General features: G+C 40.2%; 1 protein-coding gene across 1 annotated transcript in view; it reads right to left on the reverse strand.

Moving 5' to 3' along the window:
• Positions 1-13,838, reverse strand: part of LOC104365345 (opsin-5) — a 32,164-nt gene that overhangs the window by 8,870 nt on the left and 9,456 nt on the right. The window contains exon 2 of the mRNA XM_009972120.3: positions 12,146-12,351. Within this exon, the coding sequence (XP_009970422.3) occupies positions 12,146-12,351 (206 nt within the window). The remainder of the gene's footprint in view (positions 1-12,145; positions 12,352-13,838) is intronic.

Raw genomic sequence — 13,838 nt, forward strand, 5'->3', positions numbered from 1 at the left:
GCAATGATATACCAAACTGGCCAGAGCAGAGGAGCTCTTGGAGGTGCCAGTTTTACACCGAGTGGAGCAGGAATACTAAGCAAGTGAAACTTGGCATTCAAGTGATAAAATTATCGGCGGAAAAGCACATCGTTATTCTTCAGGAACAAACTCGGTCTTTGTGTGAATGGGCACAACTCCCACGGAATTCAGTTTATCCCAGCACTGAATCTGGGGCTTTAATCCAGGCTTAAAGCTGAGACCATGGCAGATTGTATAAATTAAATTGGGTGAAGGGTTAAGAGAAGGGCTGCTTTCACTGGTGGTTTTTCTTGCTACCAGCACCCATGTATTGACCCTATATACTTATTAATGGCAACTTTAACAGATCCACCGCATTTTAAATGCATGCAAGACTTGCAACTAGAACGATCTAGATCCACCTGTGCTCTACTTACTATCAGCTCATGCTTGGTGTGTAAATGCAACCATGTTTACACCAGAAAACAGAAGTCCTTGGATGTCTCAGCTGCTTGCTAGAAGCTGCACTTGGCTGTATTTGGCCCACTGTGTGCTGTGAAGACTGGTGAAACACCTGGATATGCAAACATGCTCTGCATGTCATTAGCCTTATTGATGCAAACAGCTGCCACTTCTCCATTTGCTCTAACAATGCTTCATAGGTGTGGAAAACAACATGGCCTGAGGACTACTGAGAAACCAGACTGCATTAGCTCAAGCAATTGCATTAGTTATTAGATTAGAAAGGAAGCAGTATTTCAGCAACGATGCAAATAAGCACTCTGGAATTAAGTCTAAAGTAAGCAGGACAAGCTTCTTAGTGTGTATCACAGCCCTCCTGTGCTGAAACTGGTTGAGTTTTTCTGAAATACATCCTTGTGTGTTTTATCACCTGCAGATGTGACCTTTATTATTCCACACCCCCCCTTCCCTGATGTCAGAGCAAAGAGACACAATTATATTAAGTGATTAGTTCAAACAGCCCTTGAGCACATTTACAAGGGAGGAAAGTGGGTCTAAATATACACTCTTGCCCTCTACCATTTAAGATTAAATTCTGTCACCATAAGAAAGAATAAGCCAAACCGTTTTCTTTGGAGTGGTGCCTTGCTAAAAAAAAATACAGCTTTACCTAAATCAACATAGTTCATAGGACCAAGCTATCGTCAGCACCATGTCTCATTTTCATACTATCTCACAACAGCATTTCAGCTCATCAAAATGCCGTTGCTTCTGCTAGTGTGGGAGCTATCATCAGGGATTTGATCAGGGCCATAAGGCTGGTAAGTGGCTAAAGTGACAACAGTCTCCCGGGGGTGGCTGTGCTAACGGTCCCTGTGCTGGTCACAGGCTCGGCGATTTCAGAGCAGGTACCAGGGTGAAATGCCAAGGATGAGAGAGAACTCTGGGGATGACGAGTGCTGGGATGAAATGAATAAAGGAGGTAAACGAGGTGGCTGTCAGGCTGCAGAACAGCCTGTACAGAGGCCACGGCACCGCAACATTAAAACATGAGAGAGCATCTAACAGATGGGCTAGGGCTGCTTTGGGAGTAGGATCCTCAAACCAGTATTGTCCCTGCCAAGCTTCTATCAGCAACAAATTATCTCTTGAGCGTAGCTATGCATACACCATTTCCCAGCAAGTCTATCGATTCTGCAGTACTTTCATATTGGTGTCACTTAAACATATGTCTTCAGAAGAAAATGAGGGATCTTACTGTAGCAGTAGCCAGCCTACTTCAGGCACACATCTACAGCATGTGGAAGAAAGATCTGTTACTTTTTCTGTTCCTGAACAGACAGCACGGACTGTAGGTAGTAACCAAAGTGACTGTTTAGAACCCAAAGTAGTCAGCAACAGAAAAATGGCTTTAGCATAGTCCTAATTTCTATAGGCAGATATATTAATCTGTGTAGGTAACAAAAATACATCATATTCTCAGTTTTCTGCAGCTTTAAAGATATATGGAATGACAGCCAAAGAAAAACTAGAATAGTAGATAACATTTAATTACTTTGGAAGATTGATGCTCTTCCTCTTCCCCAGTTCTGGTTTTCCTTTTCTTTTATCCTACCCCCCAGCCAGCTCCTTCTTTCCACAGTCATAATGTTTCCTCCATTTGTCTTTAATGCAATTTTGTCCTTCCTATTATTAACTACGATCAAATAGCAGCAGCATTAATAGGCAATAGTGAATTCTGACATAAACACAAAGTTGATTGTATGGCAATTTTGATCCACCAGCTTTCCTTTTTACCCATTAAGAAACAGGAGCAGTTTTAATAGCTTTTCCTCAGTGCTATACCAATATTACTCCCTTGGCTATATAGATACTCACAGAACTTGCTCATTATCTTTATGTTGCCTGGAAGCTAAGACACAACTGAAGAAAAGGCTGTGTTTATTTCTGCTTTGTACTTGTGCCCGATTTTAAATCTCACTAATGTTCTTGGTATACTATTTACAACCCACAATACATAAAGCTCCTACAGCATGCAAATTTGTTTCTTAAGCTTTGCTTCAACACAGGGAGAGTCAGGAATCCCCAGCGCACTATCAAATTTTTAGCTATGACTTTGAGTGTGCCACACTTTTACTACATTTAATACTTATGCATCCCTACTGAATTCATAAGGGTTGTCTTCATTTAAAGCAGACAGAATAGAATATAACCTATTGTTCTTATTAGTGGATCAATCAAGGTTTAATGGCACAAAAGCAGATTGCCAAAATATCTATTACATTTTCATTTAGGCTGAAACACTGATCACACCAGCCAGAAAGGCTGCATCACTCCCTCCTCTGGCCAACTGGTGAATCTGTTGTAATTTCCTGAAGCCCATTTGTTTCACTTCAGAACCACAATGTCTTGTCTTTCTCTTCTATTAAATATGAGATAATGAATATGAAAGAAAAGTTAAACTTAAAAAAGTGATTATTTTTCCATTGCATATATTCAAAGTCATCACAATAAACTCTCTCAGAATATTTTTTCTGAATACAGATCAGATTATTCCAAGTTCATAATGTGAATAGATAATGGCAATAAACCTTCAAACTCAAGAGACAAAAAGTCACCTAAATCAATCTTTAAGAAATACATTTGGAAAAAAAATGTGAGTGCCTTTGATTAGAGTGTGTTTTAAAGTTTAACAGATTCTTAAATTTGTTAAAGTGAGAAAATATTCCACTCGAGTCTAACGACAATATAGTTTTCCCATCCCTCCAATATATCAATAATGTGTTAGCCGGACTATCGTAACTCTTCTGTCAAATGGAAAAACTACCAAGGTTCATAATCAAAATCGGTCTTCACAGGAGACTACTTAAAATTCCCAATGCATAGTGTTCCTAAACCACTAAACCAGTTTATTTAAGAATTCCTACAATACAGGAAGCGAAAGAGACTTATCATTTACCACAGTTTCCACAATGTCTTTTGCTCATGTGACATTGGTCTGCTATGGTTGCATTCTGCCTTTTAAAATGTCTCAGCAGGTTTCAAGGGTAGCTCTTCTTAGAGGTGATTGCATGAGCCCAAGCTATGATAGCTCTCTGACACAAACGGCACTTCATTTACTAATAAACAATGAGAGCTGATCTGCTACAGGATTAGATAGTTTAAACCATTGAAAGCATCAGATACTCAGTATTTTGCATTCACCAAGTGATTAAACCTTTCTGTTGATGGCATATATTTTAAAGATAGGAAAAATGCAAATGCAATATTTAGGCTATACAAATATGGTTACAGATGTGTAATTATACTAAGTATGCTATATAGAGAAATGTACATTTAGTGTGAGCTATTAATACACACAGGTCAGGTTTTGGCTTTAGTAATGTTAGGGAATCCAGAATAAATATACTTGTTTGCTTGTAGTTATTTGATGTTTATATACTGGGTTAATCAAATAAGGTTCATCATATACTGACTTTGGGCTGACTTTTAGCTGTTAAGAGTTGTAGCCTTCTCAGGTCACAATTTATACTTGTAGTAGTACATGCTCCTAGCAATGAGCACAGTTATGAATGTAACAACCCCACCAAGTGCACAGAATTTAACAAATAGATAGAAATTTCTTTCAGAATTTTCTTATACAGCCTCATCGGATTATAATCTTACCCGAAGTACCCCATCTGCACATGCTTGGAGCACCTGCTTTCTAGCTCTGAGTTGATGCTGTGGGACCATGTCTCTCCCATCCACCTATGAAGAATTAACAGGGGAGGAAACAACCAAGTATGTAGCTCATAGCACCAATGATTCAGATACAGTGGAAATATTCCCATCTTCAGGTTAAATGCTGTATTGCCATTGTCTTTCTGTGAATTACTGTACAGGGAAATCAAGAAGCACTAGATGGGTAACTCTGTCACTGACCTCTGGGAACATTTGTGCTACACTGTGTAGAACTCTTTTCAGTGGGCCTGAGCCAAAACATTCCACTTCAGTAATGATAATTCAGAGCCTACTTATTTATTGCTAGGAGCACCATTAATATAAACAAACAAATACACAGATAAAAGAAGAAAACAGCCACCTGAGTCACCCGTCTCACATCTTTATATTTCCACAGAAAGCACAGCTTGGCTTTGTGGCCTGTGGTGATCCCACCCCAATAACTGAAATCCATGTAACACCAGATTCAAGTCACGCTTTTATTTTCAAAGAGGTACTATCTTTGCCTTTTCAGAGTATCACGGTAAATGTTTCTTGAGGCTTACACGTCTCAAGGGAAGCAGAGGTCCCACAGACAGTTCATGGGCTCTGCCAGGACAGCCCAGAGTTTACAAGTGATGCTCCACGTTCTCCAAAGTACAGTCATCTGTGCTGTTTCCCAGCAAGACGGAATCTGCTTACATAACCACCATCAGGTTAATACAAGGTCAACTCTGGTAACTGGCTGAATGCCTACCAGTGAACTTACTCTTCTGCTCAAAAAGCTCCTAGACACAAGGCAGGGCTGGTTAGCAGTGGTGCAAGCTCAGCCATTAAGTGGCCAAGACAAGAGCATGCTATGTTCCTGAAAGCCTGAAAAAGCTGCATGGTTACTAGATCATCTCCTCCTAGGTTGATACTCTTGTGTCCTCTGGATCCCGTACTGAAATAGCCAGAGGAACAGAAGAGAACTGATTTATCTCAAGAAAATTCTTATAGTCCCAAAATGGGTATGGGCTGCAAGGGTCTTCGCGTCACAGCTGCGTATGAGAAACTGGACCTGACAGCTCCTGACAGGAGAGTCACATGCATTGCCAAGGTCTCCTAATAGCCCAGGGGGGGCCTGGAAGAAAGTATAAAAGATATAGGTTATTCTTGGCCTTAAAGAGCTATTGAAAGCCACCAGGTGCAATGTCATCCCTTCTGCAGGGACAGTGGTGTGGAAATACTGGATGTCGTGTCATATACTGCCAATAGCAAGCAGCAGTCATCATTGATTCAACCAGCACAGGATTAGGGTCAGGACCCAAACTGCTTCCTACACACTAGCGGTGTACTGACTTAATGGAATATATACTTGTGAAATAGAAGATGAGTAAATGTGAGGTAGGGCTATTTAAGATATTTATAGATATTATCAGAGTGATTTTTAAGTTTAGTATGAAATTTTGCTTAAAAGTCAGTGAGAGGATGTGGCACACAGGTAGTAGCCAGAAGAACACGGATTGTTCAGCCCCGTGGTGAGAAGATCTTGAATGATGAAGGTAAGTGATGGACAACATTTTTTGAGAGAAGACATTTAGTCTCTTAGAAACACACATCAGTACAGAAGCATGAGTAAGGCTACTATTTTCCACTTAAGGAAACAGGAAAAAGATATTTCAAAGCCCTCTGAGAGAAAAAGCGAGTGCAGGAATCAAAGATCAGGCTTTGGAAGTTCCTGGTTCTGTAGGAGCACTATCAGGCAACAAATGCCCTTTCCAAGCAGCCGTGTGTGGTTTGGTGCAGTGCTTGGGTGGCATGAGAGCGGCTACGTCAGACTTGTTAAACAAGGAAACAGATAGTTTGAGCATTCATAATTTTTCAAGCACCAAATATGTAACTTCCCTAGTTTGTTGCAATTGGCTGCAGAAATAATAATTTACAGGAAAATGAGGGAGAATTCATGGCTAATGAAAACTGGCTAACTTCCCCACAGACACATTAGTTACACTGAAATGATCTTCTATGTTGCTAATGATTCTGTTTGTGCAAAGGCAGTTTGTCCCTCCTCCCCCCTACCTGCAGATGAAGTATTTTTCTCATTAAAATTTAGCTCACAGATGTCTACATGAGTTGCTCTTACCTCTTTGACTGCAATGTGCACACTCTTCAGATTGTATCAAAGCAGACAAGAAATATATAGGGAAGACTAATATCTCTGCTACATTTTTTTTTTTTCTGTATCCAAATCTCAGTTATGCAGGGAAACAAGAATGAGGATACATTCTAGTGTTCATATTTGAGATATAAATTTTTTTCAGAAAAACATATCTGGGAGAGGAAGATTTTTGTAGTACAGCACAGGCAAAATAAAGGGCACAATTTTTTTGATTTTGCTTTATAGATCAATCTCCATATACTACCTTTCACAGTGAATCAGCATGCTTAAGGTGAGCAGAATACAGAGCTAATGTTACACAGATTTTCTTCAGCACCTTTAACACCTGTTTTATCTGTTAATGCTCTTAGTGCCAGTTCCATGATTTGACTTTGGGTTATTTTCATCTTAATGAAATGTCAGGAATGATAAGCTATATGTAAGTAAAATCTCAGCAATATCACACCACGGTACTGTGCTAGGATAGTCAATAACTATTTTTCGTTCCCTTTTTACATTTGGTTTGATTTCTTTTAGCATCTTATAGGTAGATAGCTGAATATTTTTCAACTAAGCAGACATTCCCGTGCTATTACGATTTGAGAAAAAAAATCTGGTTTCTTCTGGTCCAACCTCAATCTTAGAGCTACATGCTTGGACATTGGGATATACAGTGATATTGCAAGATTTTTTACACCAGGCAAGGTTGAGCTAGCTTGGTCTTTGGATGGGAATCCTCTGCCAAATGTAGCCAGCTGCAGAAAGCCATGCTGAGGATGAAGGCATTCCTGTGGTGTGTGTGCTGGCTCCACTGGGTGTGAGTGCCAGTGAACCCGAGGTGTGTCTGCACAGACTGTTCCCCACAGGGAGTGAGAGAGGGAAAAACATGGAAGAAAGTTAAAGTACTTGGATGAGGACAGTTACAGCAATCATCACTACATCTCCCTGTAGCCAGCTGGGAGGGAGGGTGAGCGGGAGCAAACCTTTATCCACCTCGATGGACGCTGTTAGGGGTGAAGATGAACAGCATGTGGATTTGTCTAGGTTTTACTAGTGAGAGGTCTGTGGTGAGTACGGCATTCTCATGGAGAGCTTCTAGGGAGAATGAGACGCAGAGGTGGGGGTGAGATGTATATGGAAAGGGTGCTTGTTACATACGGAGTGAGTTGAAAACAGGATGATTTGTTGAAGGAAAAAATGAGTGATGACGGAGCAATGTGAAATGGGTGGTTATGCTGGAAGAAGTTTGGTGAAGAATGCATACTGCTGGGCAGCAGCGATGCTGTCTGCCATTTTCATCAGTAATCTCCCAAATATTGGGTGAGGACAAGAAAGGAAGCCTGTGAGGTTTCATTTTGGTCCTTTCCACCTGACACTGTTTTTAGTACTTGGTCTCACTGACTGCTGAGCTCAGTCATCTTACCCAGAACATGAGGGAATACCATACTACATATAAAGATACCTAAACACTGCCTTGGTATTTACAAACACATAAAATCACAAACTGAGTCAAGAGAGTCAATAGTCTAGCTAAAAGTCAACAATTGGTTGCTTTTACCAGTTATATTAAATGGACAGAAATCAATGTCCTTCAAATCTACTCTATTTATAAATGAACATAAATGCCTTCAGTGTTTCTGATGTATCAAACAATTTACAGAACGTTTTGTTAAGAGAAGGTATTAATCTTCTGTTTCCTCCTCAGACAAGATTTAGCAATATTTTACAATATGTGTACAGGAAAAAAAATAAATGCACATTCAGAGAAAGCAAATGCCATCAATAAAATATAAAAGAATTTATTCAAGATTACAAGTCCTCCCCTCAAACCTTCTGAAAATAGCCCATATATTTTCTTCTTACTGATCTTACACTTTTCTACTATTGCAAATTTTCTTTTGGTGTTTCGGAACCCTGCCTCTGATTTTTACAAAAGATGGACATTATTTCTTCAGAAATGTCATAGTAGACCTCTAAACATTTAATAACACCAAAAATGGTGGATTTTTTTCAGTGTTAGCAAGAGGCAGAGACTGGAATCTGAATCTACAAAAAGGGGTAAGGGCCACTGTGCTCAGCTTTGCAGGCTCTGGAGGCTTGCCTGGTGCAAAGAGGGTCACGGCTCTGAGCTTGGCTCCTGGATTGGACATGGCAAAAGCTGGTGAGCAAATGAGGATCCCAAAGTAACCAAGAGAACGAGGTGAGGGGCATATCTCACCTCTCTTTTGATTTTTAATTTCTTACTCCAGGCTACAAAATATTGGAATTTCTTGGTATTCACAAACATATCCTTCCCTTAACTGTGCACGGCTACCTTCCCTGACCCGAACTTTCGTATATGAACTAGTTTACTTACTGATAATATTGCTAGCGGCTAAAAAACGAATGTGAGAGAAACTGACCATCCTTCTTCTGTCTCAATCAGGACTAAGACAGAGTGGTAGAGCAGGGAATGGATAAACAAGAAGTGAAAACAGAGTCTAAAAGCCACCCTTGGAAAACCATATCCGTACACAGCATTCAGCAGGGGCAGCATTTGGATAGAGACCTACCATTCAACCTCATTCCTGAGAGGAGAGCTTTGTCAGACCTCCAAAAAGAAAAATAATGTTTCACATGGGGAAGAAATGGTGTTTCTTCCACACAGAAGAGGAGAACAGGAGCATGCATATCTGTCCCATTCAGCAGATATGTTGCGAGATGGTCCTTTTAGATGGAGATGCATTTTTTGTTACAGAGTTTTCACAAACTAGGCTATTTTGAAAAAGAAGTAGTATCTGTCTGTCTTCTCCCCACTCCCACTAACTGGGGCAGCCAAGAATGATGAACCTTAATTTTGAAAAGTATTACCTAAGGGCACAGAAGGAGGCCTGAATCAGAGGAAAGGAAAATAGTTAGGTGGATTAAGTGAGGTGAGCTCATGAAATTTCTTCATAAAGCAAAATGACAGGCTAGCTTGGGAAGATAAAGTTTCCCTAAGCATACCTGACAGCAGAAGATGACTGATGAAATAGGAGAAAATATATAGTGAATCAGGCAACAACAGAAAGCCAAGTAAGGCTGTCTTTTGGACTCAGCAAAACAAACCAGGTCAGGGAAAACACATAGGCCATGCTAAGGAAAGAGCCATGTTCATGTGTGCAACAGCCCAAATTGTCATCCCAGCAACTTGCAGAGGAGCTTGAGTGCAGTGAGTGGAACAAGAGAAACCGACTTTGGAGAGCCATGACAGAAAGCATAGGTTTTAGCCTCCTGGCACCAAGTTCCTCACTCCTTGTGTTGCAGATGTGAGGCCCACTCTTGTCAGACTGTGAATGTATCATATTTTATAAATGCCAGAAACCAAGCAATCAAAACCCTACCACTGTTTAGTGTTGAACATTTTTTTATAATGACCTTTATGTTGTCTGTCCACACATACAGAGAAATGTTCACATTTGGTTTATGCATAGAAGCTTCCTGCTGTTTCTGCACAATATTATTCCTCAAAACAGGCACTCTACTTCCAGAAGTTACTTCTTCATCACTGGCTTCTGTTTTGTCAAGCTCAATAATGAAGAAGTCGGATGTCATGTTTTAAATATGTTTTTGAGGCCCCCCAACAGAGAACAAAATCTTGATAGAAACAGGAATCCTACACGATTTTCCCTCAGGTCACAACCAGCTCAACCACTTAGCAGGTCACAACCTATTCAAACTATTAATTCAGAGTACAAATTGACTTTTCCAGGTTACCATGAACTTTTAGTTAGCATTAATACAGTATCAGTTCCTATTTGAAATGATAAATGTAGCTTTTACAGCCTACAGAGGATTACTGAAGCAGAAACTGCAGTGTTTTGCAAATCAGAGTGTTTAGAAAAGCTAATGCATTATTGATGTCCTGAACAAAATCTTTGGAACTCAATACCTTAAAACTTTGCTTGATTTCCGTATTTTACAAATGATTGCTGTTTAAGACCAGGAGATCCCAGTAAATTTACTTAAAACACCCTGACCAACAAACTATCTGGGTTCCTCAAAAATGTTATGGGCTGCTTTTCTCCCTGTAAGGCAGTTCAAGCACAGCAAGACTAAGCACACCTCCATCACATTAAGATCAAGCACACCTCCAACCCAGTCCTTCTATACCCAAGGAAAAAAAAAAGCCAGATCATTGTAATGAGACTCTAAATAGCTCAGGCAGCCAGAGGGACTCCCAGGCAGAGGCATCGTGGAGGAAAACTGTCAGGCTGTTGACAGAAGGCTCCCATGCGAATCAAGAGGTAGGGACACAGCACGCCATGACGTGTCGATTCCTGTGTGTGCTGTCTTTTACAGTCCAAAAAAGGAGCCACAGCACAGATGGGGCTCTGGAATAGCTTGGACTGTGGAGGCAGAAGGGTCATTTAATGTTACCTCTTTCATCCTGCTGGGTTGTAAATGTTAAGTTATGCCACAGATTTTGGTCCCGGATTTCACACTGAATGGCTTACCCTGTCTTACATAAGGAGCCTGCAGCAAAGCTGGAACTGAACCCAGAGATCCAGATTTTACCTTTCCTTTCTTAATGATAGCTCCAATCTTCCTTGAGACAGGAAAAAATGGGAATCTGTTTAATTCTGAGGGTGGGTATGAATTTTACAGTTTGCATGTACGTCTTTGTTTATCTGATGACTTCAGAAGTTTCCATCAATAAAAAAAAAGTAGAGAGGTGTGCTCAAAGGTTCTCCTCAACAGACCTTAGATTGCAATTATAGGTGTTCTCATTAGAGAAATAGTGAGATTTTGCTGAGGAAATAATTATCTTCATTTTGATAAATCCTTTTCTGTCAAATGGCTATAGACATACATTTTAAACAAGAAAATAATAATCTTTTTAGATCAAGCTACAGCTCCTATGTTAATCAGAATCTTCTGTGTGAAGTCTTCCTCTCTGGATAAACTAAACCTTTGTATTGAAATGGAGGGAACATGAGCTGTAAAAGATCTTTCATCTATGTTGTACAATAGTTCAACTTAATTAAAAAAACAAAACAAAACAAAACAAAAACACACACACCAAGAAAAGAGGATTATTTCTCTCACCCTTGATCTTTCTTACACCTTGATGTAGGCTATCCTGTCATTTTCAAATTTTTGATTCCCTCATGAAGCAGACACAGTAAGTATAATCTTTATCAGAGAGGTTACTGAAAACACCAGGGAGCTAGGCTTGCACCTATCTATTAATGGGATGTATTTACATTCTGTTTATGCAGGTGTGTTTCAGAATTAACAATAGTAACATTTTCCAAATTCTCAAAAAAAAGCTTCCTGCAAGTTTGGGGATGACTGTGCCATAAAGTTAAGTCACTCATCCTACTGCAGGCAATGAACCAACCAAGAATTTAGGGCTAAGATTGAAGGGTTGTGACTGATTTAATACAAAATGCATGCTAAAATATATGTGTGTACCTAAGTGTTGTGTGGAGGCTTGGCTCTACACGCCTTGTCAAGTAGGAGTCAACATTGCTTTAAGTCAAATGTTAAAGTGCCAACAACCAGGTTTACTTCAGGGGAGCTGAAGGAAAGCACAGCCTACACCTTAGCTTTCCAATGTGAGTGGGAGCTGTGACATGAAGTAAAAAAAAAACAGACTTGTAGTAACTATTGTGGCTAGGTAGAAAAAAATCACTGAAAATTGGTCAAACACTGATAAAATGCATAGATTTATGGGTGTAACAAAAGAGAACAGTGTCCTTTTGGAAGGTCAGTCAGTACTTCTTTTCACTTTTTTGGGCCTGTCTGGTTATTTATATACAGCATACACACAGAAATAACTGCACCTATTTTGTCTAATAAAGTGTAATCTACTCTTACCTGGCAAGTCCATATTGATGTGATAATGAATCCATCATCTCTGAAGACATTGAAGATTTCAATGATCCCCCGTGAATAACCAAATACGGAGATACTGGCATCTGATACTGCCAAGTTAAACGTGAGGTAGTCAGTGGGCTGCAGCAGATGTCGTTGTTTATACAGGACAAAAATCACAATACTGTTTCCAAACCAAGACAGCCAACCTGGAAAACAATAAATCCATGAAATCAAAAAACAAATAAAGCAAGAAGCAGTTCAGTGTGTAAATGTGCAACGTCTCTTCTAAAATTACTCTTTTGTTCCATGGCAAGCAAATTAAACTAGATTATCCATTGGAAAACCTATGCATGAAACATTTTTAGGTAGATGGGTACATCTCAGAAGCAGGAACAAGTGAATAACTCCAGCAATGAAACAGAACAAACACAAAGAGCTGCTACTGCTTCATCTGTCAAAGATCTACCACTTAGGGGCCTAGAGAAGTTTTTTTCCTAAGTAGACAGATGAAACCCATGAAATGCAACACCTGGGAAAAAAAGGAAGGAGGAAAGACTACAAACAATCTGCCAAAAGCTGCAGCTGTTTAGGTACGTTGTATATAATAATGGATACCAAAAGTTCATGTATACAGCCAGAGCCATGTTACCAGTCCTCTCTCGAGAACTGCGGCTAAGACAGTCAAGTTTCTTCTGTTAGAACAGTCTAGGATCTACTTGCAGAAAAGCCTGTCCCAGATGGTAACATTTTTCAGTAACACACTTGATGATCTATGTGAATAGAACATTCAGAAGAGACCTTTTGGAAGCTTTAAAGTCTTTTAAAATTTATTTTCAAAGGAAGTTGTGCCCTCTCTTACTCTCAAGAAACAGAGATGTCTGATTTGTACGTATTTAGTTAATACGAGGAAAACACAAGGGAGATGACTGTAAATCTGGTAAAAGTCAGACATTTAATCACTTGGAGAGACCTAGAGTTTCCAAGTGTGCATGGCTATTGCACCACCCACCGGTGCAAGACCTTGGTAGTTTGCATCCCATTTTTTGGAATGATGTAGGCAGATAGAAATGAATAACTTTTAACAGAATGCTTACTCATAAGTGTCAGGCTCAATGTTGAAAATGGGGCTTAGGCAGTGAAGCGGGATGGCTCCAGGGCGGCTGATGGAATAGGGCTGAGCAGCAGGTTGGGCAGCACCTGGCTCCCTGTTGGGTCCCATTTCCATTCCCCAAACTGGCTCTGCCACTGATGACATAGGTGGCCTCACTTCACCTTGGCAATGTGGAGCAAAACACCATCTTTTGAGTGCCTGCAGCCTAGGACAGGTTTATGAAACCAGCAGCTGGTGGTTTTGTTCCCCAGGATTGATGCTGAGGTACCGCATTAACTACCAGGTGACGGAGAAGAGAGTTGATCCATAGACTTCTATCCAGGCACAAGCAGTAGATATCCCAGAGTAAGGGTGCTGTATATTGACACAGCAAGAGGTGAATATATGCACTGAAGAGGGATGTGACACAGTGGCATTGCACAGCATCTCTGGATATTCAAACAAGCTCATGAGATGAAAGATGGCTGATATGTTTAATGTTGTAGGAAGAGAGCAGCTGCCTTTCTTCAGGAAGCATGAACAACCTCCCATGTGTCAGGAGCTCAGCATTTTGCCGCCAGGTTGCCTCGGATAGGAAGGCAG

This window comes from Tyto alba, unplaced genomic scaffold, assembly GCF_018691265.1.
Source record: "Tyto alba isolate M040663 unplaced genomic scaffold, T.alba_DEE_v4.0 Super-Scaffold_16, whole genome shotgun sequence".
Classification (NCBI taxonomy): Eukaryota; Metazoa; Chordata; class Aves; order Strigiformes; family Tytonidae; genus Tyto; species Tyto alba.